This window comes from Melospiza melodia, chromosome 26, assembly GCF_035770615.1.
Source record: "Melospiza melodia melodia isolate bMelMel2 chromosome 26, bMelMel2.pri, whole genome shotgun sequence".
Taxonomy (NCBI): Eukaryota; Metazoa; Chordata; class Aves; order Passeriformes; family Passerellidae; genus Melospiza; species Melospiza melodia.
Genome location: NC_086219.1, coordinates 4,885,476 through 4,912,751, shown reverse-complemented (window position 1 = coordinate 4,912,751; position 27,276 = coordinate 4,885,476). Strand labels below are relative to the sequence as shown.

The 27,276-nt window shown below is 46.8% G+C and overlaps 2 protein-coding genes across 5 annotated transcripts; one reads left to right on the top strand and one right to left on the bottom strand.

Moving 5' to 3' along the window:
• The first annotated feature begins 1,264 nt into the window (after positions 1–1,264).
• On the top strand, positions 1,265–15,262 carry C26H1orf167 (chromosome 26 C1orf167 homolog). Of its 2 annotated transcripts, none has more exons than XM_063176876.1 (18): positions 1,265–1,805; positions 1,982–2,157; positions 2,636–2,733; positions 3,519–3,702; positions 4,130–4,311; positions 4,615–4,798; positions 4,970–5,192; positions 5,769–5,926; positions 6,084–6,180; positions 6,675–6,817; positions 7,342–7,550; positions 8,243–8,387; positions 10,578–10,842; positions 11,403–11,511; positions 12,252–12,459; positions 13,195–13,330; positions 14,063–14,173; positions 14,887–15,262. In XM_063176876.1, the coding sequence occupies exons 2-18, from the start codon at positions 1,994–1,996 to the stop codon at positions 14,944–14,946; spliced, it is 2,676 nt and encodes an 891-aa protein (XP_063032946.1). In that variant the 5' UTR covers positions 1,265–1,805; positions 1,982–1,993; the 3' UTR covers positions 14,947–15,262. The 2 variants fall into 2 exon arrangements, with proteins under 2 accessions (XP_063032946.1, XP_063032945.1); XM_063176875.1 differs by having other exon boundaries at positions 3,516–3,702.
• A 987-nt stretch (positions 15,263–16,249) lies between these two features.
• On the bottom strand, positions 16,250–27,106 carry MTHFR (methylenetetrahydrofolate reductase). 3 transcript variants are annotated; one of them, XM_063176878.1, is made up of 12 exons: positions 27,059–27,106; positions 24,206–24,590; positions 22,952–23,190; positions 22,554–22,664; positions 22,192–22,385; positions 21,498–21,748; positions 20,933–21,067; positions 19,935–20,115; positions 19,385–19,567; positions 18,020–18,121; positions 17,677–17,796; positions 16,250–17,097 (listed from the first exon to the last, which is right to left on the bottom strand). In XM_063176878.1, exons 2-12 carry the CDS (start codon positions 24,445–24,447, stop codon positions 16,900–16,902), a joined length of 1,956 nt encoding a protein of 651 aa, XP_063032948.1. In that variant the 5' UTR covers positions 24,448–24,590; positions 27,059–27,106; the 3' UTR covers positions 16,250–16,899. The 3 variants fall into 3 exon arrangements, with proteins under 3 accessions (XP_063032948.1, XP_063032950.1, XP_063032949.1); XM_063176880.1 differs by lacking the exon at positions 27,059–27,106 and adding an exon at positions 26,379–26,398; XM_063176879.1 differs by lacking the exon at positions 27,059–27,106 and adding an exon at positions 24,014–24,100 and having other exon boundaries at positions 24,192–24,331.
• Positions 27,107–27,276: the final 170 nt, after the last annotated feature.

Here is a 27,276-nt window from a genome sequence, read left to right as displayed (position 1 = left end):
CAGAAGTGTGTGTGAGCATCACTTCTCATCCTGGAGATAAAGAGTTTAGACCAGGCCAGCAGCTTAGTGCTAAATCTGTACAAGTCAACAACTCTGATGTTAAGTGCAGCAAAGAGTCAGAAGAGGTGTCTCACTCCAGATCACCAGCAGGCAGAAGAACAGCTGCAGTGGGCAGCAGCCAGCCCAATCCTTTGGGAACACCAGCTGAAGAAGGCTTTAATGAACATTCTGATGTAGAGTGTGTGAACATGAGCAGAGAAGGAAGGAGAAACAAATACTCCTGCCAAAGCAGCCGGTGGAATTTGGAAGCTGATGGCCCTCTTGAGCAGCCTGAAGAATGTTCTGTAGAAAGGAATGCCAAAGAAGCATGGTGCTGTGAAGAAGGGAGCCAGACACAGAGAACTGTGCCCAGAGAGGTGAGGGTGTGGTCACTGTGAAGCATCTCTGTCCACAGGTATTACTTGTGCTTGTTTCTGCCGCTTGCTAGAGGTGCAGAGTTGAGGTACAAGTGATGGGGATGCTTGTCCTATCATTTTTTCTTGTCACTGAATAGCCACAATCTCATCTCTTACAGTCCTTCTTCATCCCAACATATGCATCTTTCCATCTGACATGTTTCTTCTTAAAGACCAGCTTGTCAACCTGGTTCTTTTGGGAATGTAAACACCTGTTTATATTCCCTGATCTGCATGCTGAAGGAAAGCATTAAACTGGATTTTACTCTGTGCATTGTTGCAGGGCCCTGAGATTTCAGGCTTTTTGTGCCTTTTTATGTCTGAAGTACATAAGAATATTCACAGAGCAATGGTGTGGGAGCAGTGTCCAAGGCATCCCGCATAATACATGATCTTGAGGCAGTCCTGCTCTGGTCTCCATCCAAAATGATGTGTGCCACAAAGACAGATTCTTCAATAGAGTGGAGCAGTGTGAAAAATTGTGAATTACTGTCTCTTGTCTGTTTGCAGATCTCAGAGAGCAGCTTCTGGTCATTGAAGGTGAATGAGCAAAGGTAAAAGGACTCTGTGTTTAAGTGTGAGTGTGCTGGTAGTTAACTGAGGAGCCCTTCTGGAAACTGGCTGAGGAGCCATGTCCCTAGGAACATTTGGGATTGGGACTTAGCCTACATTAATCTGCTGTGGTTGGCTGAGGGGCTGCATCCACTTCTTTTCAAAGGGTTGTCATTTAGAATGCAGCATGACCTGAAATATAATTTCTGTATCTTTTCAATGCTATCTTCTAAATTCAGCCTTAGTTGTTGCTTGAAATGAGGAAGTGCTGGTATCATCAGTGCTACTTTTCAATGCAGCAAATTCTGATGTGCTCCCTACACAGTTAGAGAAGATCAAGAGCTAGACTTATCCATGAGATGGAATTCAAATTTGTGGATAAGACATGAATGAGGTTGCTACCTGTTTAGCAACAGTGATTCCTTAATTTGGTGTGAGACTGCATGTTTTCCATTCTTTAGAGAGAATTATTTGAAATAACCTCTTTACAACTCGATGGCTGAACTCTGATTGCCACCTCCTGGCTGGTTTGACTTTCCTTTCTGTATAACAGGAACTCACCTCTGTTTTTCATTTTTAAGTTTCTGCCACTTTTGTGACAAACAAATCCTAGCAAGGTGTTTCCAAGCCTGGAGGAGATACATCCTTTGGAAGAGGGCAGCCACACAGCTCTACAGACACCAGCTGCTTCAGAAGGGCTTTGGTGCTCTGCAGGGGATTGTGCACCAAAGGAGGACACAATTGGAGGTGGCCCAGCAGAGACATGCTTCAGCTCTGCTAGCTGCCAGCTTCCAGAGGGTGAGCACTGCCTGGGGATGGTGGTGCCATGAACTTTCTGCTGTGCAGTCAGAGAAGGCACAGATCCTGTTTGGATAGGGAGGAGGAAGGGGTACCCTGTGTGAAATTCTGTGATGGAGACCCTGGGACCAATACTCTGTCTGCAGTTTGTTCTGATCATGTGGTTTCTTCTTCAGTGGAAGGAAGCTATGGCAAAACAGAGCCAGAAGAAAGCTCTGCAGCCTGAGCCTTACTCCTACACCCAAGGTCCATCAGCAGGGATTTTTGGAGTAGGAAGATTGGCCACTATGACAACCCCAGCTCAGCATCGGCTTCCAGCAGGATACTCAAAGGAAGTGGAGCAGGCTCATAGGTAAGCAGAGAGTATTCTCTTTCTGTTTTCTTGGACAAAGGAAGGGTTACAAACACACGGCAATTTTTTTCTCAAATGATGGCAGACTTGTTTCCGTGTCCGTGGATGTATTGCTGTGGATTAACATGGCAAGAATTAGCAGTTTAATGTTAAAAACTAAACAGTCCTATTTCAGAGCTTCTGTGTACCAGTGTTTGCAGTCTGAGTGTCTGACAGAAATACTCCTGTACTAATTCTTTGCTTCAGCTATCCCCTGCATATGTGATACAGGAGTAAATGAGGTTGGAGTGAGGCAATGCTACAGTCTGTAGCAGTAGTTTGGCAGAAGAGGTGTCAAAAGAAAAGCCTTTTGTTGAGGCTTCTAATTCTGAAGGCAAAAGAACAAGTTGAGACAAAAAGAGAGAGGATAGCCCTGGATTGTGTTCTGTCAGTGCCTCTTTGGACAGCTGGATGTTAAGGATGTTTGTGGCTGTTTCAGGATGGAGGGAGAGCTGTGGACACAGCTTCGTCGCAGGCAGAGAGGAGATGAGTTCTGCTGGGGAGTTGAAGCAATCAGAGACATGAGGAGGCTGGCTGGTAAGCACACATTCCACAGCCTTGGACAGCTTGGAGGTGTTCACTGTTTCACCAGTTCTTGTGCTTTGTGTCTGGTTGTTGCTTTGAGCTCTTTCAGAATGTGATTCTGCAAATATGTTGTATTTGTGGGGTTTAGATGATGGAAGGAATGATGAATCTGACTCCATGTTCTTAGAAGGCTAATTTATTATTTTATGATACTATATTATATAAAAGAATACTATACTAAACTATACTAAAGAATACAGAAAGGATACAGACAGAAGGTTAAAAGATAAGAATGAAAACTCATGATTCCTTCCAGAGTCCTGACACAGCTTGGCTATGATTTGCCATTAAGTCAAAACAATTTACAGCAGAAACCAATGAAAAAATCACCTGTTAGATAAACAATCTCCAAACCCATTCCAAAGCAGCAGAACACAGGAGAAGCAAATCAGATAGTTTTTGTTTTCCTTTTTCTCTGAGACTTCTCAGCTTCCCAAGAGCAAAATCCTGGGCAAGGGCATTTTTCAGGAAATATAACGGTGACAAAAGTAGCTGGACCGGTATGTGTGATGGTGGAGGATGGCCACTCACTGTGCCATACAAATTTTGCCTCATTCCTTGTATGAATTCAGCTGCAGCATGTGTTGCTCCAGCAATGTGAGCTGCCTTCCTTAAGTGTCCTTCCTCTGGCAGCTTGGATTTAAGCCAGGGAGTGTTTGCTGTGTGACACGAAGTTGTTTGAAGTTCTTCTGCTGTTTCTCTTCCTGTCAATCTCTTCCTGCCCTGTGACACAGCAGCTTTCAGACTGTGGCGCCTGCAGAAGGAGCTGCTGAGCAAAGAGGAAGCCAGGCTTTTGGAAGCCCGTGCTCTGCTGGAGAAGAAGAAGCTACAAAACATTTTCTGGATGTGGCATTCCCAAAGCTTGGAAATGAAAAAGATTCTAACGCTGACGACTCAAATCCAAAGAAATTTGGTCTCCCGGTGAGTTGGTGAGATCTGGTTTTCATGTGAAAAATCTGTTGTTTGTGAAAGTCCATGGAATAACAGAGCCAACCCAACAGTAATATTTGTTCCATCTTAAAGCCATCTATCCTCTTGTTTTAGGAGTTAATAAAAATGAAGGGAGGGGTAGAAACATAAAAAGGAACTGCTGTGGCCAGAGATGTTAGACTTGCCTCCCGTGCACTGCCAAAACATTTTTGTCCTGACTTTTGATGTTCTGAAGGACCAAACCAAAGAGCAGCCACTGTGCTGCTGTGCTCTAAGCATGACAGTGGCTATTTACTGAAATAAACAAAAAAAGGCTCAGGGGTCAGCTTGTGTCTGTCTTTCCTGAACTAAACCTAGTCTCAAGAAGACACATAATCGTGTTTAAGTGTTTTTCAGCATTTTCCTTTGGTATTCTCAGGTGCTTCAGTACATGGAAGGAGACTGCTGAGCAGAAGGCACTTGACAGGTGCAACCTGGCCCATCTCAGAGCAGTATCACTGAGGAAGCACTTCCAGCAGTGGGTTGGGATGCTGCAGGTCAGAGGAGGTGATAAACAGGCAGTGCTGAACTTCTTCCTCCTGCAGTGGAGGCAGCATTATGGTGAGCAGCTTGGGGGCTGTGCAGAATCCAAACTTTAGAGGTGTTTAAGCTCCTTCCTCCTCTTGTACACTGAAAACAGCCTGAAAACTCAGGGGGTCAGATGACACAGGGTGTGAGCAAACCAGGGTGGGCAGAGGACTGGTTCTGGGTGTGTCAGTGAAGCCACAGGGAGGTTTGTTGCTCTGCATCATAAACCAAACATAAACTCTTAAACCTTGCTGAAAAGAAGCAATTTGAGGGTTGGGCTGGGCTGAGTTGGAATGCCTTGAGACAATCTCTTGTTCCTTTATGTAACTGGTTAAGGAGCAGTTATGAGCTCAGCAACTGACAAGAATGTGACAAAGAGGCATGAATGTCAGATATGGATGGGAGAGAAACAGTTTCTGGAGAAAACAGTCTATTCTTTTGATGACTTCTGCCAAAAACTGAAGCTGCAGAGAGTATATCTGCTGTGGAAAAAAAAGCTGTGTGAGCACCACAAGGCTGAGTGAGTGCAGAACCACCAGTCCCTGGAGCCCTGCCCACAGTAGTGTCCACTTGATTTTCTGAACCTTTTGCCAGAGCCCCTTTTACCCTGTCTATTGTCCATCATGTCTGTGCTAGTCACCCCCTCTGGTGTTCTTCTTTCACTTCACTGTCTCAGTATCTTCTGTCTCAGTTCTTTCTCTCAGGCTTTGGAGCAGTGTAAACTCAGAAAAGCTCTGAAATTATGGCACCAAAAGTATCTCATGCTGAAGACAATTGAACAAAGTTCTAAGCACTTGCACAGAGCTGTCTATGAGGAACCTCTTGCCATGCTGTTTTCTGAGGACCTCTCAACATCATCTGGCTTTGACAGCAGTGCACCAGCTACTCTGACCTCTCAAAGCTCATTGGAAAAGGTGAGAAGGTCTTGGTACACCTAAACTGCTCTGAGGTATTAAATTGCTGGGATGTTTCAGGGGAAATTTCTGCTTCAACATGATATTGTCATCAGCAAACTGTGCTTAAAATTTAGTGCTGAATCTGTGGGGTCTTCAAGCTGAAATGAAATCTAAAGGTAAAGTCAATGCTCTCTGTGCCTTTTCTGGTTCATCAATTAGAGATGTGGGAAGCTGAGCTAGTGAGTTTCCCTTGTACAGTTGCTTCTGTTTGTGGCTGCAATGTGGAAGGGATGAGATATAAAGAGCTTCCTCACTGGGACAGTGCACATGCTAATTTCCCCTTTTCTCAATATAGAAATACATGTATTTCTGGATTCAGTATGGAAATTATTAGTATAGAAATAACTTTCCCACCACTTACATGTTTGCTCTCCAGAGGTATCATGGCTAGCCTAGAATTCCTTTGGATGCATTTTGGATTTGCCTGAATCCTTGATAAAAAAAGGAATAAATGGCATGGTCAGAGCTGTTAGCTGGGTTCTTCCACTGTGAGGACACTCGCCTCACAGCATGTTCCTCCCTTCATACCTGCAGGAATGCAGTCTTAGTGACAGCAGCCAGCATGGCTTCTCCTCCCCTGTGGCTGCTGAGGATGTCACACCTGTGTCATGTCACAGTTCTTTCCTTCAATTCCACCAGTGCACAGAGCTGCCAGCTGAGCTCTGCCTGCAGAGCTCCTGCCCTGCATCTGGGTGAGTTGGAGACTGGTTTTTTGGGATGCTGGTAGGAGTAACCCTTGTTTGAACTGGCTGAATTCCTTCCTTCTGGATAATCCCTCATGTCATGTCACACAATCCTTCCAGGGGATCTTCCTTTTTTCCTTCCTCACCCAACACTTTTGTCTTGCAGAAGAAATTGGTTTGTGGGAAATCAGTTCCAATCTTCAGTGCTGCAGAGTCCAGATAATAATTCCCAGCCTCTCACCAGTTACTCTGCATGGGAAGAGGTGAGGCTAGAAAGTGTGTAAAATGTAAATATACGAGTGTTTTTGCATATTCAAATTTAGCAAAGAACCTTTGGGTTTCAATATCAGCATATGGGAGGTCTCACTGCTATTTTGTTCTCTCTCAAACAGAAGATTTGGGAGATTGAGGCTTTTCTCAGGGTAACTCTTCCCTCCCAGCTGAGTGGAAGTAGGGCAGGTGTCAGGGATTTAAAAAGGATGTGTTAGACCCTCATGTCTGGCTGTTCATGTGGGGCATGTCAGGGGTTTAAAAAGGATGTGTTAGACCCTCATGTCTGGCTGTTCATGTGGGGCATGTCAGGGATTTGGAAAGGATGTGTTAGACCCTCATGTCTGGCTGTTCATGTGGGGTGGATGGGTGAGGGATGGAGCTGGGCAATCACACAAGTGACAGTGGCAGGGAGACACAGCTGAGCTGTGTGGAGTAACTGATGTAACAGCAGTTCAAGGCCCTTTTTTGCCTTTCTGGATTACAGGATTACACCTCTGACAGCTCAGTGAGGAGTTGCTGGCAGCAAGCAGAGCAGCACTGCCTGCAGAGGTGCTTCATGGTCTGGTCAGCTCAAACTCAGCACCATGTCAAGGCCCAGCAGCACTGCAGGCGTGTTCGGCTGTCTCGGTAGGGATCATGCTTTCCAGAAGTTTCCTAAAGGTCTCTGTTTTGAAAGCTTTACACTTGCTTTAATTTTAAAAAAAGGAAAAAATTCTTCTTCTAGCTATTTTATTTTGTCTTCAGTGGGAATTTTGCAGCCCATTATTTTGGGGTTTTTCCAGCTTCAAAATGACTATGTAGGAACACAGTAATTTCTGGTTTGATGGAATGCCTCACAAATTAGAGGAAGCCCAGCTCTGCTGATAACAAGTCCTGGTAACTTCCTATCCACTGAACTGGCCTTGCTCTCTACTGATTCCAAAGCTGAGGAGCACAACAGGCTTGGCACAGCCAGGACAGAAAACCTAGCTCTGAACAGTTTGTCCTGTCCATCATTTCCCCTGATGTTTAATGGTGAAAGGATATTTACAGGTCAGATGTGTTTCCAAAACTCCCTCGTGTGTATGTTTGTTGTTAAATTTTCCATTACAAAGGTGTGTATCTCTGTGAGTTGTTCCTACAATCAGTGCAGCAACCTTTGTCCTTCTCAGAGCCTTTCTCAGCTGGCACCACTGGGTCATGGAAAATAAGAACCAAGAAGCAGCAGCAGCCCTAAAACATGGAGTTTATTGTGTCCAGATGGCTTTCAGCCTGTGGAGAAGGAGACTGGCCCAGAAAGTGGAAGCTGACCGGAGATTCAGGTGTCATGCTCACCAGATGACTGCTGATGCTCTGTGGCATTGGCACTCCTGCTGGCAAAGTGAGTGACCCCATCCCACTGCCTCACTTGACTCTAGAGAAGAGAGCAGCTCTGGGAATGGTTGGGATGGAGAAAGTCACACTTTTGGCTGGAATTCTGTGCCCTGCTCCTCTGGAAAAGCACATACCAGGAGTTAGTAGGTGCATTGTCACTGCATTCTGTCAGTAGGACACGTGACCTACTGTTCTGTTGTGCTTTATATTAAGGAAGATGCTCCTTTGACACTCCTACCTGCACAAAAGGGTGTTCAAGCAGTGTATTTTAGCAGCTGGGGAGTTAAATGGGCTTCCATGCAGCATTCCAAGTTTGAACATGTCTACTCAGACCAAGCAGTCAGGTTGGGAACAGGGTGTATCTTAACAATCTTGATCCCTCAAGGAATTCCATATGCTCTAAGTACTTGCCCTGTGCCAGGGAAGAAAAACTCCCAATTTTTAATGGAAAACTGCCTTGCAGATAAGAGTGGAAGTAATCTATGCTCTCTTGCAGGGAAAATTTGAAAGAAGGTCTGACTGCCTTGCAGACAAAAAAACTACAAGGTGAATTGAAAAGTCTCTTTAGCTGCTAAAGAGAGGACAGGAAATCTTAGCAAGTTTGGTCCCATTTGGTGTTTGCAGGAGATGTATTCTTTGCTCTTATTTCTCTGGAAGAACAATCCCTGGGCTCACTGAGGAAGGTGTGCTCTCTCACAGGGAAGCGTGCTCTGAGAGAACTGCAGCAGCAATGGGCCTGGCACAGCTGCCAGGAGAAGAAGAGGCTGGTCCTGCACACATGGAATTACCAAGCAAGGAAGCAGAAATATGCTGTTTTGTTCTGGGAACGTTTCCTCCTGCACAGGTTTGTTTCTTGCTCTTTAAGAACATTTCCAAGGGAAGCTGTGCATGAAGAGCAATTTATGTAGTGGTATCCACTTATGTAGTAGTATCCAATTTATGTAGTATTATCCTGCCTTTGAAAGTGTGGATAGCTCATGTATAAATGGAGCTTCTGTAGCAGCACTTCTCTGAGGATGTCTCTATTAAGGGGTCTCTTACCTAAAGCCTCACAGCCCACCTCATTTTTCCCATTCAAAAATTCTTTTCCTTCCAGAACTTGTATTCAGTCTTAGTTATGCAGGGTGGTATTTGTCCACTAAGCAAGGGAGAGATGCAAACAAATTTGTGCAGTTTATACTTTGAAAGCCTTATTTGCACCTCAGTATTTGCCTAAAGGAATAGTGGACAGAGAGCGTGCAGAGATCTGATGTTTACAAAGTTAGTCTTAGGATTCTGACACAGTGGGTTGATTTTATTTTAATGTGAAAAATTGAGATTGATTTGTTCCTGCAGCAAAGCAGTGTAAAGCTTATGGAGGGAGAACCATGATATTCAACTCATCTTGGTGTTATTACAATACAGGTGAAGCTGTAGTCTATCTTTGAGTCTTATGTTATGTTGACAGATCCCAAAACCACAAGAATTTAAATTTTTTTCTCTCTTAACTGTGTTCAGTGGTCTTCTTATTTGAAACAGTTTTGTTTGTAGTTTATGTTGTATGAGGCCAGAGCCTGCCTGAAGTGCAGAGAAGTGTCCAGCTGTAGTAAACCAGGAAATAATTCAGGAGGATAAGAATGAATAAGATTATTTATGCCAAGGGTTCATTTTAAGGTATGAGAAGTGCAAGTTTGGCCCTATAAGTTTTTCTTTTCAATTGCAGGTTCAGACTGAGAGGACACAAAGATCTGCAGAGGAAAGGGCAACTAAAATCCCACTAAAACTTTGGTGGCTGTGATGTTTAGACCCTGCACTTACCCCTCCTAATTGCATTTTCCTCTGCAAATCTATCTGTGTGGCTCCCTCGTGGGAATTGTTTTTAGGATAAGCCCTTAATGTTGCTCCTTCCTGTTGAGTGTGTCTCCACCATTAATCTTTTCCTTCTGAGTCTCCTTTGATGAGAGTGCTTCTAATTTCTCACTTGGATGAGCTCTCTCTTTTGAGGGGGCATTTTTTGTGTTGGGATAACCTGGAACAGCTTCTCTTGATCTTCCAGAAAGCCTTCCAGGCACAGAATATTCACACCTCTGCCCTATGGTGCAATGGGGTGATTTTATAATGAAGGTCCAAATGGAACAAGGAACCAAAAAGATAAACCAGAATTAAAAGCAGATTTCATTCTCTGCTTGCAGAGGAAGACTGGCCTCCTGTGCATCAGCCTGTGAGATACAGAGAGATTGTTGTGGGTGCAGATTTACAGTGCTGATTATAGCAACTCCTGAAGTTGTTGATTTTTTGGAATAAAATCGTCTTTGCAAAGATTCTAGTTGTACATCCCACATACACAGGGCTTTAGTTTGTGACAGCCAAGAAACAAAATCTGAATCTTGACAGCAAGTGGCTGTCATAAATGCTGCAAGCGGGCTTCAGGAATCTGCTGGGTTCCACGCTGAAGGAAATTTTAACAGTTTTACTCTCATCCTATAATGGAAAAATGAAAAAGCCTTCATCCAGCACCATCTTTCTGGTCAGCTGGTAACACAGAGATAGACTGAAGACTGGCTAATTAATTTTTATTTTTTTAGTGTGTGTGGGGGACCAAGTATGTGTACTGGCAAGGCAGCCTTGGAAAGGAATTTGTTTTGTAGGCAAAGAAAAAGCATAGTATAAGTTTGGATTCAGTTTGCAGAGGCCTTTGAATAGGAGGAAATGCTAAAATGGCCAGAGGGAAGCAGAGTCTCTTGAGTAGGTGACAGGTGCTGGGAACTTGAAGTAAAATGAGGGCAGGTTTTCAGCAGGAAGATATTTGAAGAGTGTGAACTTGCAGCTCCCAGAGATAAGGCACTGGGAAAACACACGTAGCATAGAGGCCAATGCATGAATCTTTATTGCAGCAGTAATAGGAACAGGATTTTTTCTTTGTTGAATGCTCTTTGTCTTGCTTTGGCCATGTATGTTGGATACTGCAGGGCAGGTGAGAGGGTGAAATTTGGTTTGACATGGAATTGTTGCTTTAGGCATCTGCTTCCTTTCTGTGCTTGGAACTGTTTTTCAGGTGCCTTGTCACTTGGGCCCAGGTCACTGCATGTCACCTAAGGCAGCGTGAAGCCCTCTCTTATTTTAAAAGGGTCAGAGAGCACCGACTGCTGGTTGGGAGCTTTATTAAGTGGAGGGACAAACTCTGGAGAGCTGAACAGGTGCCAGGAGGGAGAAAGCACAAGTGGCAGGAGCCCTCTCCAGGTAAAGCCTGTCACCGCTGGCGAGTGGCTGCGAGAGGACAGCGAGCCCTGCGCCTGGGATCTGTGACCACTGTCAAACAAGTAAGAGAAGATCAAGCTCCCTAAGTATGGGAAGATAAAGGTCCCTATGAGACAGCTATTATTAACTCAGTGAGTCATGAGGCACTGAGGTAGTGTGACAAGGCTTGCATAAAAACCTGGTTTGATTTGTGGTGACTGCTTAGTCCCTGCTGTGAGATTCTTCACCGACTGTGCACACAACTTCATCACCATAATCTGGCACTGATTGCAGCAACCATATGGAGCACAGCAATAAGGAAAGGGGACATTTTGACCAGAGAGATGAGAGCACTCCTTCCTCTCTGCTCAAAGATAAGATGGGATAATCACTGTCCCTGCAGAGCAGAGTGAGTTGCCAGAGATACAGCTTTTTTCAAAAGACTCACAGCTAGCAAACTACAAAGAAGTCCATTGATTTGGAAGGGCTGAGTCAGTCCTGCTGGGATCTCATCTGTGCAGTTTCCAGCCTGGGGTCTAGCACATTAAGCTGCCTGCAGAGCTGTGAGCCTGTCTCTGGGCTGTGTGAGTGCTGTGTGCATTGTGTTTACTCTTGGCTGCAGCTGTGTTATTCCTCTTTGCAGGCCTGCAACTACTGGACCAGAGCAGCTGCCTTTTCCCAGTGCTTACGGCAGCACAGCACCCTCATAGGTGTCAGGAAAAGCAGAAAGATGGCTCTCTCTTGGCCCACCAGTAAGATTTTCCCTCCTCTCTTCCTTTCACAGACCCGTGTGGGGAGTGTGAGGGAAAGGGGATTGGTGTTTACCAGCTTAATGACTGGGATTCTGTGACCGTGTTCACATGGGTCCAAGGATGAGGGAAGAGATGAGGATCTGACTCCATGTTTCAGAAGGCTTGATTTATTATTTTATTACTTATATTACTTATATTATATTATATTATATTATATTATATTATATTATATTATATTATATTATATTATATTATATTATATTATATTATATTATATTATATTATATTATATTATATTATATTATATTATATCTATACTAAAAGAATAGAAGAAAGGATTTCATCAGAAGGCTAGATAAGAATAGGAAAAGAAAGAATGAATAACAAAGGCTTGTGGCTCAGACTCTCTGTCTGATCCAGCTGACTGGGATTGGCCATTAATTAGAAACAACTCCATCAGACCAATCACAGATGCACCTGTTGCATTCCACAGCAGCAGATAATCAATGTTTACATTTTGTGCCTGAGGCTTCTGAGCTTCTCAGGAGAAAAAATCCTAAGGAAAGGATTTTTCAGAAAATATCATGGCCACAGGATTCCTCTGTGGAGCAGGAGCTCATGGCAATCAAACTCAGTTGATTTCTTCTGTGTTCAGGAGTTGAAGGACTAAGGGCTCATGGCAGCTCTGATGTGTCCCTCTCCAAGGTTAGCTCCTGTGTGATACCTCTTTTGTTTCTTAGAAAGCAGAAGAGGCAGAGAAGAAGATTCAGCACCAACTGGACATTTTCCCAGTGCCATTCAACGCTGGCTGGTGATCTACAGGAGCCAAAACAGGGCTGAGAGGTTGCTGGAGAGACCTGATGTGGTAGGACCCTCTCATGCTCATGCAAGGATCCAGGAGAACACAGCAGGGGTGGACTTGGAAGAGTGGGCTAAGAAGTGGCTTGGGTAAGTGGAGTGCAGGGCTCTGGGCTTCCTCTTGCTGATACTGAGACATAAACTTTAAGGAATTTAGGGATTTTAGAGGAGCTGAGGTTTTAGTTAGAGATAATCAAAATAAATGGGTAGGCCTTGATGAAGTTGAGAGTTAGTAGTTAACTAATAATTGATTGCTTGTCAACATAATGTTTGGTTAGCTGGGTTTATAATGAAGAATATAGAAACTGATAAATAGCTTTTAGGAACATCAGACAATTGTGGCCTCCTCTGAAACCAATTGAAGACAGGAATGGGAGTTCTACCACGGGTTCATTTGTCATATTTGCGTTGAAAAGGTAGAAAGGTCAGAAGGAGGATGACTTCATTTACTTCCTCATTTTGGGACCCCTCCCCATGAAAGGGATGACCAAACCATTTCAAGGAACAAACTATGCATGGTTAATAGTGTTTGAACTAATTACCATACGAAGCAGGTACCGAAGTTATGAATATGCATTTGTATTTTGGGCATTCAATACCTGTATAGATAAAAGGACTCTGTAATCACCTGTAAATTGAGATGTGAATTTGGGAGCTATCCCACAATAAACACACACCTTCTAACTTTAAACTGTTAGAGAGTCTTTGTCTGTCACAGTTGGATATCGGTACTAGATCAATATCCATATTTTTAATAAATCAATACCATCAGGGAAGGGCTCCCCAGTATGGCTGGTAAAGCTGATTTGCTTCTTTTGCCTGCAGGAGGAGATACCTGAAGAAGTGGCATCACACAGTGGTACTGCACCGGTGCCAGCACGACAGGAAACTGCTCTGCCTGGCAAGGGGGTGGCACCAGTGGAGGGAAGCCAGCAGGGTGGTGATGCTGGCTCAGGTGCTGGTGAGTGTCTGGTGCCACTGGGGTGGCAGTGATGGGTGTTACTGGGCAAGCCTGCTCTGCCTGTAGCCTCCCATACATCCTGGGAGATGAGACCTGGGGGTTTAACAAATACCAGTAGGCAACAAAAATCCTGGTTTACTGCTGTGGCTGGTTTTTCCAGTGTTCTTTTTGGAGTGTCAGCTTGACAGACTGGCATATCCACAGATTTAGTTGTGCTTTGCCCTTTACAGATGGGAAGCTGAAACAGGACTTGTCTAGATTGAATGTAGACTGTGCAAAACTTCACAGCAGTTATTATGATCTTTGTCCTCATCTGTGCTCCTGATACATCCCGCTGGTGCCCACAGTTTATGAAGAGCTGTCATTTGGCATTTCCCCCTCTGTTCATAGCCATGTTCTGCCAGGTTCCTGGGCATTAGCTGTGTGAGCTGTGCTCTGGCCTGCCCAGGTAACAGGATGATGCCTGTGTAGTGTGAGCAAATCCATAGCTCACACTAACTGGGGCACAGTGGGGCATTGTCCTCTCCCCAGGGTTACTGGAACTTGCCCACATTGTGCTGGAGAGAGCAGCTCAGCAAGAGTTCTGTTATTTGTCCTCTCTGTTTGTTACCAGTGCAAAGTCTTTTAAGAGGGACTCAGGAAAGCAGCTGGAGCAAGGTGGGACTGGAGGGAAGTGAGGTCATTTGCCTGCCAGAGCCCAGTTAATCTGTGTGCTGCCTCTTTTCCTGGCAGCACCAGCAGCAGCTGATGGAAAAGGCCTGGAGGGTGTGGAGACAAAGATACTTGCAAAGCTGTGTGGTGCAGAATCTTCTGGAGCAGGAAGCCAGGAGCCTCCTGTCTCAGGTAAGCATTTATGCCTTCTTCAATTCAGTGGACCTCAGTGATACAAAAAGCACCCCAAAGGGACAACTGGTGTTCCCTGCATCTCTCTCCCTGCACAATGCACTTGCTTGGGGAGAAGTTGAATACATCAGGGAATTGGACTTGCCAGTAAAAAAAGAAAAAAAGCTTCCAGCTTTACATGGGTTCATCTATGGGTGTTTTTCAAAGCTTTGTGTCAGGAGTCAATTTCCCTGACATGTGCCCCCCTCCCTGCTGTTATTAGTGGTGTTAATCCCCTAATCCCCTGCCTCTTGAGACCCCACTCAGGGAGGAAAGAGGCTCCACATTGGTGCAGGAGGACTGTGCTGACTTGCACCCAGGGGCAAGCAAATCACTATGAATTTATGAATTTGAGCGAGCAGGCAAAGCCTTAGAACTCATATCCAGTTGCTCCTCTGCCTGCATCCCAAAGATTCATGCAGGATTAGGGCCTCCTCTAAGGAGACAGGAGCAGGTACTGAAATCAGAGGGCATTGGTCTTTCTTCTGTCACATTGATTTGTACTCTGCAGGCCCCATATTGGCTCCAGGAGAGACAGGGAAGGGTTTTGAGTGAAGGGTAAGGCAGCTGGCAGAGCCATTGCTAGGAAAGCTGTGTTTAGGGGTTTCTGTAAGAATGGCTGCAGCCCCTCAAGGGTGACCCGAGTGTTTGATTTGTACACTTTGCTCTTTCAGGCCTTTGGGAGGTGGTGGCAGCTCACAGCATTCCAGTGTAAGGACAAAGGATCCCGCTGAATGCAGGGGCCTGCCTGCAGCTGCTGCTCCGTTCAGGACACGTGGAGGATCCAGCTCCTGTCACAACAAAGAGGTGGTCCTGTGCTGCCAAAAAAGAACTCTCTGCTCCTACAATAAAAGCAGTGCTGCCAGCCAGAAGGATGACAGCCAAAGAACAACCAGGATTGTACCTAGTGAAAGGTCCTCTTTAAAGGACTTGTATCTTACCTCCTTAGCAACACAAACAGAGAAGTTACTTACAGTTGTGAGGTTGCATTCTCTTCTTCTCAGGACCATGCTGTTGCTGGAGTTCTGATTAAAGAGCAAAAATACCTTCTAGGCTTTCCTTTTACTCAGTGTTTTTTCCCTGTTCAGGAGCTTGGTGTCAAGGGGGGAGTATGCAAATACAGCCTTAGAGATGAGCAGGAGTTTGTGAGTGCTGAATCCTTTTGATTTCAAAGTCTGGCTTGGGTAGGTGCAAACACAGCTCTTTATTTTTAGATTTGGCTTTTCCCCTGGAGGTGGGGGGGCAGATTTCCACATGGCTCCCACCTCCTCCCCCTGTCTAGGTCCATCAGCTCTTCATTAAGCCTTTCAGTGGGTGGCCAACCTCCTGACTGCTTCCTGCTGCTTCATTTCTGTGCTGAATGGGCAAGGTATGAAGAAACCTGCTGGGAACAGCTGAGCACCAAAAGCTTTGCCGAGGCCAGACAGGCGTGTCTGATCCCCAGCCTTCCCATTACTTGCCTCTATGATTGATGCCTTGTAATTACCCTGGATATATGAGCCTGCTCTCAGACAGCTGTAACAAGAGGGTCTGAACAATCTGGAAAAGGCTTTTCTTCCTTGCTTGTTTGAAAGAGATGCTCACAGCATGGCAGGGATCTTGAAATCCCACTGGGAACTGCTCCAAGGTAGTTTTCCTAGCCCGTGGCAGCTTTGCAGGATTGTTAAGTACACAAAGCAGCCGCAGTAGCTTCCCCAACCCCTTATTCCAACGCCTTGGGGCCTGAGGCTGTTAAGAGGCATTAGGTCAGGAAAGATAAGCTTAGCTCAGGAAAGATAAACTATCTTTTCCTGAAAAGAATACCTGAGCTTGCAGGATTGAGCTCAATAGTGTAGCTGGTTACTTTTGGTAAATTCTAGGATTTACACTTTCTCCACTCTACCGTGGAACTTGGGCCATACTCAGGACATGCACTGAAAGTGAAGGCAGAACTGCCTCAGAAACAATTGATTTTCTTAAAGCTTTCCCTTGTGCCAGGTGATTAATTAGCAAACAACATGAGTCTCTGCTATAGAACATGGCCTAATAAAAGAGACATTTGTATGCATGTATTTTATTGTATGTAATCTAGGAAATAGTATGATTCCTACTTAGTCATATCCAAATGGAAATTCCCATAGTCCTATTAAAAAGAAAACAGGAAATACAATACAAAGAGAAAAGTTAGGAAGAAAATTCGAACCTTCTTCTGGAGTGAGTGCAAAAGTGCCTGATGATCAACTGTGAAATATATTTTTTAAGAGTGCAATATAAAAGCAATTTGACCTTCTTTTCCAGGCTGGTAACTGTTGCTATAATCCCCTTGCACAGGTACAGCTGACAGGAGTGTTTCTGTTCCCCTGCCAGCATTTCTGGCACAGGAAAGTTACCAGAGGGGAAAGTTACCAGAATCTGGTGTTCTTCAGTTACTGTAATTAGCTTAACCATGATTAGCAGCTCTTCATCCTGCAGACCCCGGCCTTTGGGCTTAGTCTGGAGCCTCGGCTCAGAGGTTCAGGCAGTTCTGGCTAGTGTTCAGTGAGAATGGCTCAGGCAGCCTTTGTGTGGGAACAGAGGAGCACTAAGGGTGGGTAGATGAGAGCACCACCCTGCTCACGGTGTGGGAGTGTGTTCATTGTCACACAGGAGCTGCTGCATTCCCCAGTCAGTGGATGGAAGGAGGAAGTAAGAGATTAGGAGAAGAATTTTCACTGCTGAGTTGGAGAGTTCAACAGCTCAAAGGTATCCTCCACGACCTGCCAGAGGCAGTTTTCTAGTGGGAAGTCATTGTCCACCAGGTTGACCAAGTAGTAATTGTCATGGATGTACTGGATGATCATGCGGGAGGGAGATTCCTCTTCATAGAGCTTGGCCCACTGCTCGATCCACAGTGCAAAGGCCTCATCCTGCCACAGGAACAACAAACACGGGCAGCTGTGAGACAGCTTCATGTTACTTAATTTAGGTACACGTGTTACACATCACTGGCCAGACTGTGGCTTGTTTCTTCACAGTAAAAATGCTCGGAGCTGAGCAAGGAGCCTTATGCTTTCCAGTCAGGAGACACACTGCAGTACAATGGATGGCTCACTGCTGCCCCTGTATGTGCAAGAGGGGAGGAAGAGCCACTGGCCACTTTCTTTTCCAGTTTGGTAACTGCTGATAGAATCCCCTTGCATAGGCACAGCTGACAGGAGAGTTTCTGTTCCCCTGCCAGCATTTCTGGCACAGGAAAATTACCAGAGGGGAAAATTATCAGAATTTACAGTACAGTAACAGTAGCAGCTCTCAGTCCCCGTTTGTTGGGTGCTTTGTGTCTGGCAGCAGCTCTTGCTGGAGCTGAGGGAGCAGGAGGAGCAAGACCTCTGCAAGCCAATATAGCAACAGCCCTCAACTGGAGGGAGGAGTGCCAGAAACTAAAACTAAATCAGACACTGAATTTCCAGGGCATCACAGCAATGTATGCAACAGAAGGCAGGACTCACCTTCCAGGAGAGGAAGCTCACAGGATCCACTACAGTGGGCTGGATGATCTCCCTGCCTGGGAAGATGCCCCAGGTGACAGCATTGGGTTGCAGATCTGGAGCATTGGTGATATTCTCACCCTGACAATGGAAGGAAAACCTTTCTGAAGCAACTGCTGGAGAAGGGACTGAGTTAGTTGGAAAAAGTGTATTTACCCTCTCCTTGTTTAGGGACCAGCTGCTGCACACCACAGCTGAAGTGCTTTACTTTCCCTTCCCTTCATCAGCCTCATGTCTGAGTATTTGGTATTTGTGTCTCTCCCAGGGTGGTGAAAGGAAAGTGTCCTGTGAACAGTGGCCTTACCTTGACATTGACAATATGGTAGTTCACTCTCAACTCGTACTTCCTCAGCACTTTGAGCAGTGCCCTGACAATTTCACTGGAGGTGAAGAACTCTAGGTATGCCTGCAGGGAGGGATGGAGAAAGGGGAAGAGAATCAGAACCTTAAATCACAACAGAACTGGACACACACAGGTAAACAGTGGCATTTGTAGAGTCTGGGGTTGTATGTTCATCCCCAGAAACACATACTGATTTACTCTTGCTCGAGCCTCTATAGTAAGTGAGCTAGGGGAAAAATAACTGGGGAGAGCAGAGGGAACAGCCCAGAACAGTGCACTGAAGAAAGCTACATGCTGCCTGTTTTGCATCCAGGTAAGTCCAGGAGCAGGAACAAACTCCAGTGTTACCACAACTGCTGCATGAGGAAGCTTGGAAGAAGCCTGAGCTTAATCTTCATTTTCCAGCAGTGTCTGGCCAAGGCAGCCCAGCCTGGTGAGAGCAGAACTCTGGGGTCTCAGCTGGCCTCTCCCAAGCACCACCACTCCCTGTCCTCATCTTTTGTTCCCAATTCTCCCCGTGTGCTTATATAACCAAAGTCTGTGCTTGGCTGCTCCCAACAACTGCATCCCCTGCCCCCATTTCCTGGCAATTGCGGGAGATGATGGATTTCCCTCACCTCAGGGGAATTTCTTCCTTTGAAAACATAAATGCATTTGCCATCTGCTGGCCTCTGGTTTTACTGGTTTGCATCCCTTTTGAACAAGGATGCTTTGTCTTCCAGTTGGAGCTACTTGCCTGGCATTTACCTTGATGGGATATTCCTGTCACAGCCCTCCTAGGGCCTGAAATGCCTGACAGGGGGAGGCAGGCATGACTGCAGGCCAGGGAAGGAACATGACCAGTCTAAACAGCACAGTGCATGGGCTGGGGGGCAACTCTGGAGACCTCTGACATACAGAAGGACAGAGGAAATTTTTAAATACCTATTTATCACCATGAGATGCTGGGTGCTAGAGATACTACCTCATTGATTCCCATTGTGTGAAAAATCTGGGTGCTTCGTGCATCACTGCATCAGATGCAGGGGGCAGGCACATGTGTATATATATAAAATGTCACAGCCTGCTCTAGAAATAAGTTACCAATCATTTCTTGCTAAGAATAAAACCATGAAACTCTACAGATGTTCAATAGATGTTTTGAAGTGGGGGGAAATAGCCATAGAAATGGCATTATGGCTCTTAAGACACCAAAGGAGTTTGCCTTATCTCACCAAGAATGCAATAAAGTGCAGAAAGATTATGTGGCTGTAAGGATGGGAGCTCCCAGCCTAACAGAGACCAAAGCAGTGAAACTCTTTTGCCTAGCCCAGAGAAATACAGCACCTTTTGGAAAACATAACCTCCACTGGGCCCCCAGCCCACAATGGGGTCTGTGGATGGTTTGCCATTGATGTTTGGCTGGGAGTTGATGGTCAGGATTCCTCGTCTGTTGACCTTCTCCAGCTGGTCCTTCAGGAGGTTGGTTTCAGTAGCAAGAGGGTCGTCATTCCAAGGCATACACGTGACCTGCCATGAGGAGAAAGGATTCTCACAATGGATGTAACAACCCTTGGATTTCCATCTGGGTGTTGAGGTAACTCAGCAGTGCCTTAACAGTCTCAAACACGGCTGCTTCAGGAGAGAACTCCCAGGTTTGGTTCAAGGTTAGGATATGCACAACTCTAAGAGTGCTGAACTCAATCAATACTGGTCCTGTATACTCTTTTATGCTGAGCTTTAGCTCTGGCTGCTGGACCCCCTTCAACCACTGTACCAGGAAATCCTTTTGGATAGAGAAGTGCTAGTTCTTTAGAAAAACAATGTGGTACCAAGAACAAGAGGAAATATGCATTATTGTTTGTGGCCCACTGACCATCCCTTCCTGGCCTCTCACCTTGTACCCATTCTTGTTGGGTTCTCCAGTGATGTAACATGTGAACACCTCAAAGACACTTTCCTCACTAGTCAGTTCTTCTCCCCACATCTTCAGAAGCTCCTCACGGGGAGACTTGCTCTTCAGATAGAAGAGGTAATAGTCCTTCAGTTCCCCAAAAGCTGGAGAGGAGGAGTTACCCCTGGAAGGGAAGAGGACCTGAAGTTACTGAGGAAAATGAGCTGGTTTGGTGATGCAGGAAGAGAGCCAAGCAGCAAGAGAAGTATACAACAAAACCCACCTTGACACAAAAAGTCCCAAAATCTTGGTGCTATTCACCTCACCTCACTCAAATCCAAGCAACAGGGAACCACTTTGTAAAGCTACCTCAGGTGTGCCCAGGGGCTTTCCTACCACAGCTCTGCCTTCCTGCACCTTGTGGAAACCCAGGGCACTGGGAATATTTCTGTGTCTGCTCTGGGGTGACTGACTCTGACCCTCATTCATGGAGAAAGTTTTATAAACTCCAGACTGGACTACAATCCACAAGGGTGTGAAATAGATTATAGAGAGCAGTGTAGGTCTATCACTTGGTGAGAAATTGAGGTTTTGGGATTTTTAGTGTGTTGTGGATGACAGCAAGATGGAGGGCACAGGGTGTCATCCTGGGTTTCTTCTCCATGCTTCTTCTTCTTCCTTCTCCATGGGTTTGGGTGGCATTTTGTAATTGGCAGAAAAGTCCCCATTGCAGCTCTTTGGGATCAGTTATTGGGTGAAAAGGGAAAATAATCCAGGTGTCAGCTCTTAATTGGACAGTTTAGTCTTAAAAGCCCTTGTACCAACAGATTGTTGGCCATTTTGTGCCTTCTAATGAAAAGCTGCTGAACTCACAGTAGTCAGACTTTTACTGATAAGAAATAATAAACACCTGAGTGTGAACACGAACTGCCGTCTCAATGCCTTCAGTCCAGACCCAGAGAAACCCACAACTGGGACCTCCAGAGCAGGTGCCAGCTTACCATCGGCCATTGGGGAAGTCATCCCACTCCTGGGTTCTGTAGATGTAGCTCTTTGGCCTGGAGGCCCAGAAGATTGGCCTAACATCCTCCACTCTCCTCTTGGGGTGAGCACTGACTGCCCAGGGCAGAGGCCGCCTGCAGGGGATGAGCAGATGTTAACACAGCTCCTCTGCTGACTATATTAATACTATATGAAAAATATATACTAAAACTATACTAAAGAAAGAGAAAGGAGACATCAGAAGGTTCAACAAGAATAATAATAATAATAAAAACCCATGACAGACTCAGAGTCCAGCACAGCTGGCTGTGATTGGCCGTTAATTAAAAACAATTCACATGGAACCAATCAAAGATGCACCTGTTGGTAAGCAACCTCCAAACAATCACATAATTACTGTTTACATTTCTTTTCTAAGGCTTCTCAGAAGAAAAATCCCGGTGAAGGGATTTTTCAGGAAGCATCACGGTGACACCCATCCATTATTTGTACCTTCAGCAGACGGGAGGGATGGACAGACGGACAGACAAGTGGAACTAACAGAATCCAAGGCATTCTGCTCACCTGGGGTCCTCATTCCACATGCCCAGGCGCTTCAGCACCTCGGTGGTGGCCACCTCGCGGTTGAGGGTGTAGAAGTGGAGCCCGTGCACCATCCCACTGTCCAGCAGCTCCCGGCACATGGACACTGCCAGCTCCACCCCGTAGTTCCTGATGGCTGCATCGTTGTCCTTGATGGGCTCAATCACATCCTTGATTTCCTGGGGCACTTCCAGCTTGGAGAGCTTCACCAGCTGGCGCAGGGAGTGGTAGCCCTGGATGAGAACGCAGATTATCGTTTTTCCAAGAGCCTTTTTTGCCATCCCACTAACACAGGTGCTTTATCTCGATTTTTGTGGCAGGAGATTTAGAACTGGGGCTCCTGGAATCAACTCCCAGGCCTCATCTCTAGGATGGTAACACAGTCACTTTAGGTATTTGTTCCCACATCCTTGCCTGAGCCCAGATACTCAGGACTTGCAGGCCATTATCCTTTACATCCCTTTTTGCCATATGGGCACAACAAACCTTTTCAGCTTGTTATTAGCAGCCCAAGAGTTTAATTTGGCCTACCACCAACAGATTTATTACATTCAGCAGTCTCTCTTCCCTAAAATTTTGTGGAGGATATTTACAGACCTCTCTCAGGCCCCAACCTACAAATACCTAACATCCCAAATCCTTATTCCCTCCCTAAATCCAAATTACTGGATTTCACCTGTATAGGGAAGATGCCAGGAATAATGGGGCAGGTAATGCCAATGGCTTGACAATCCTTCATGAACTTGAGAAAGGTTTCTGGTCGGAAGAAAAGCTGTGTAATGATGAAATCTGCTCCTGCATAGACTTTCTCCTTCAGGTGCCTCAGGTCTGCCTCATAGCTCTCAGCTTCAGGATGACCCTTGGGGTAGCCTTTGGAGAAAAGGGAGGAAAAAAAATGAAAAATGGTGGTCAGGACAACATGCAGAAATTAGGAAGTATCCAATCTGATTATCCTGTCACAGCTCAGGTCCAGGGAGGGACTGCTGAGCTGATTTCCCTGTCTCAGACCCTGCACAGTCTGCAATAGAAGGCATTTACCTGCCACACAGATGTCGAAGTAATCATCAAATTCATTGCGAATGTGCTTAACCAGATCAACAGCGTAGTTGAAACCATCCACTTCTTCCTCCCATTCCTCACCAGCAGGATCTGAAAAGAGAACAAATCCACAGGTCTGTTTGCTGAACTCAGATCTGGTAGTTCTGTAAAAATCTGGCACCAAAAGGAAGACAGGTGAGCTCCCAAATCTGCAGTTTTACCTATGGACTGGTTTTGTCTGCCCTCGAGCTGGAGGCACTGCTAACAAAGGGCTCAGGTAAAACAGTCTCAGCATTTAATTCCTGCAGAAGGAGCCCCCAAATATTTTTTGGTTTTACTCTGGAATTGGACACAGCAGCACAACCTCTGCACTAACATCCCAGGACAGAAGGATTCACCTCCACGCAGGGCCATGATGTTCTTCAGCCCGAGCCTCTTGGCCTTCTGCAGGTGCCCTGTGATGTCATCCTTGCTCTGGCTGCAGCAGGTCATGTGCAGGATGGTCTCCAGGCCACAGTAGTTCACTGCAGTGTAAGCAATAATCATGGAAGAGGTCTCCTTGTCAGACCCTGGGTCCCCTGCAGGGTGCCACGTCACATCAATGAAGAGGGGGCCACCTGCTCCCATGTGGTCAAACCTGTGGGGTTTAAAGCTGAGTTAGCCTACAGCAGACAGCCAAATCCCCTCCCTGTGCCTTGAGTATCCTGCTCACTAGAATGCCAGCAGCAGGCAGAGAGAGCTTGGATGATAGCAACAGGATAGACCACTAAAGTGCTGCACCAAGAGTTTAGCAAGTGGCTGATGTAAATAAGGAAAGCCATCCTTACAATTTCATAGAAGAGGCAATGGAGGTGTTCTCTGTACAACAGACTCTCTCCCTGCATGCTCTGATAGCTTCTGACAGACAGCAATGCAAGTCCCTTTCCTTTTGAGACAGAAGACTATGCTGCAGCCCCCTCTGTTGCCAGCTTGAACTGTAGAGGCCACAGGGCTTCCCCAACTTGTCTCTCGCCTGCTCCAAGGTGGAACAGGCCCTTCTGTTCAACATATGGCAATTATAAAAAGAATTATGAAATACTCTTTTCTCCACCAGGTACGTCCATGGTGGCTCCTGGGGCTCCAGAATAACTCCTAGCTCTGCTGTGACCTATCAGCTTTTATTTAGCACACAGATGTGGATACCTGTGTCAGAGGCTAAAACTGTAGCACAGAGGCACAAACCATGGTGGCTGGATGAATATTGAAAGGAAATGGGAATGTGTTTCAGAGATTTTGCAACTCTGTCCATCAAGACAGAGTTTCAAAATCTCTGAAACAGATTTCTGCTTTTACGAGGTCCTTTTCTGCCCCAGCATCGTGCTTCAGACCCAGAACGTGACATTGGGCTTACTCCATCTTCCCAGGGCATGGGAGTGGGGAAACAACCTGGCCCCCTCAGCAATCCCACCGTGACACTTAACTCTTCAGGGCCTCCAAGGAAGACACGTTACTTGGTGTCCATTACCCTCCTCAGCAGGAAAGCACAGCCCCACTACCTGCTTCGTCACCTGGAAGGGGAGACAGAGCATGGAGCAGAGCCTGCCTCTGTTAGCCAGCTGCTTCCCTGCCCCTCCACCACGGGCACCTCCCCTCTCGTACCGCGCAGCACTCGCCTGGAGATGAGATTGACAGCAGCATTGGCCGTGCGTGGAGGGAAGAACTCGAGGGAGAACCACTTGTCGCCGGCGTCCTGCCGGCGGCGCATCTTGTCCCGCAGCCGCTCGTGCCGCTCGGCGTCCAGCACGGGCGTGGAGCACCGCGAGCTGTCCTTGGAGCTCTCGCTGCCGCTGCTGCTGCCGCCATCCGACCTGGAGCTGGAGCTGCCGCTGCAGCTCTGCTGGGCCTCGTTGACCATGGCGGGAGCTCTGCAGAAGGCAGCACAAAGAGGATGGTCGGTTCGTGGGTGTCTGCGCTGCTGGGGTGAGCGGCAGATGACTGAAGGAGCCGAGACCCAACATCCACCGCCACCACCTTTCACTGTAAGCCGTAGAGGGAAATCTGGTGAAAACACAGGAAAAAGCGTGTTTAGATAGTGCTGATAGTGATTGTAGCCTTGGGCTGGGCATGCATAGGAATGTGCTCCCTGTGGAAGGAGTGACAAAACTCTCCTTTGTCCCCTTAAAGAGGAAATAAGCCCAGAAGTTTCTCTCCTCAATCAGAAAAGACACCTCATAGGACCTGGGGGACTTCACCTCAAACTTAAGGATAGCCAGTTGGACAGGAGCCAAAAAGTTCCACCTGAGCAACTTACTAGAAAAAGAAGAGAAAGAAACAAATGGCTTTTGTGAGGTGTTTTACCAGGAGCAAGAACCTCTTGCACCTGTCTCAAGTTTTTCTCTGTAAAGAGTTTGTTACTTTGGCTTTTATTAAACCTTTATGTTTCCAACACTACCACAGAAGCCATCCTGCTGATTTTATGCCTTCTAAGGCAGCCGAGCTATCTTGGGTGTGAAACAGACCTCCAAGAGCTTATGAGACCTGCCTTGAGGAGACCCCAATTTCAGGCATGCTGGCAGATATTTTTTATTGTCTACTGCAGCTGCTTCTTGGACTGTTTCCATCCTGTTTGTGCCCAAAAGGCAGCACTGCTTTACAGTGCTAATGGGGCAGGTACTCAAGACTGCACAAACTACTGCTGTGTCAGAAACAAAGCACAGCATCCCTTCTGACCAGGCCATCCCCACAAACTGTCCTTTGCTTTCTTTGCTGGTTTCACACCTGCATTTCCAACCATTAACCTTCTCCACAGACAACTGTCCCCTATGCCAGTCCCACTGCACACACTCAACTCTTCACCAGACACGCTGTTCCCTTGGTCAACAATTGTGGCCTGCTTGCAAACAAGGCCAGCAGGGACCATCCTCATCTCCCTGTCTTGCAACAAGATCAGCTGCGCTTGCTTGGTGTTACAGAAGGCAAAACAGCACTGCAAGTCAGTGGTACAAATAGGTTTAGGATCCCCAACTCCACTTAGCTCTGCAAAATGTCCCATCCTGTGCCTTTAAAATGAGGTAGGGATTACGGTTATGGAAGAGCTACCACAATATTTGGATCTGTGTTATTTGCTTTAGTACCTGCCAAAACTTAAAATTCTCACTGGGAAGCAGCATGTTGTCCAAGTATGACATAACTTTGGAGAGTGTTTTGGGGGAAGCAGTTGCGTGAACCATCACACTCTCAGTCCTTATCTGTGGGTTTAGTTCAGCCAAGAAGACTTTGAACTCATCTTCTACTGTTTATACCGGAGCTGCCAATCAAGCAAAACCCTTTGAGAGAAAGTCTGCTTTTATCACCTGAGGAACCTGTCCAGCTGGCAGCAGATGTGAGAAAGAAGCGCGGGCTTTCTGTTCCAAGCGCTCTTGTGTACCAACACAGCAGCTGCCGTAAAAATCAACACCACAGACCTACTGACAAGTGAAGCAAACCCAACTGGGTGCACAGTCACAGCCCTGACGAGGCTCAGAGGACTCTGCCTGACATCCGCATGCATTAATCTGGGAGAATTATCCGCAAGCACACATTAGTGATCGAGCTAGCAGCTCACAATCACATGCTGTCAGCTCCCAACATCGCATTTCCAGCAAGCACGGCACAGCCCTGCAGGCAAATCAAAGGAGCTTTGTTTTCTGATTTGAGATTTTAACACCCATCACATGGAAAAAGGGTTCAGGTCTCCATAAAATGAGATTGGCTGTTGAGCAAAGCTCCTTATCTTACTAGCAATAACAAATCATGAAGACATGACAAAGGCACACTTAGATTGTCTACAGGCAACAACTTCCTTACCATGATACGCATCACAGATTTGCTGGCAGATACTTCTAGTTATTGCTAAGAGAAAAAAAATAAGCCTAAACAACAAGAACAGCAGCAAAGCAAGACAATTTTTAACACCTGTCAACACCCCTGCTCCTGTCTTTGTCACGCTGCAGAGCTCAAAGATCCGTGGCTCAGCACACTTCTGATGCTCACCATGGATGCACCTACTGTGTTTTTATGATGTTGGTATTCCAACTCCTTCCAGCCCTGAGCTGACACCGACACACAGAGTGTGCAGTCTGCATTCCCCTAAGCTCAGTTTTACCCTCCACACTGAACTCGGCTGCAGCAGATGCATTTTTCTCACAGGTGCACGGCGCTGCTCCAGGGCCACGGCATCAGGCTGAGGCCAGGCGGGCACCCGGGGCTGCATCCACCGCCCGAACAGCTGAGGGGCCACGGGACAGCTAAGGGGGAAAGGCCGGAGGGAGCCCGGCAGCCGGGGAAAGAGGCGAGGAGCAGCACATGCGATCCCGAGTGCTAGGGAAGGGGTCGGAGCCAGGCAGGTCACTGCAGCCCGATCGCCCCTTCACCTCAGCTCACCCCGCCAGCAGCGCAGCACGGCCCGGTCGGAGCAGCCAGCAGCTAGATGGGCCGGGGGGAAGCCCCGGGCAGCGATGGAACCCCCGCTCCCGGGCCCCGCTCACCTGCGGCCGCTGTCGGGCGCTGCCCGCGCCGCTCGCCCGCCGCACTTTAAAGGCGGCCGCGGCCGGGCGCGTCACGTGTGGGCCCGCGGCTCCCCTCACCCGACATGGCGCCGCGGGCCGGGGCGGGGCTGAGGGCCGGACGGGGCCTGGGGGTGCGGCCAGAGCGGCCCGACGGGGCGGGAGCGGCGGGGCTGAGGGAGGGAACGCTGTCGGCAAGG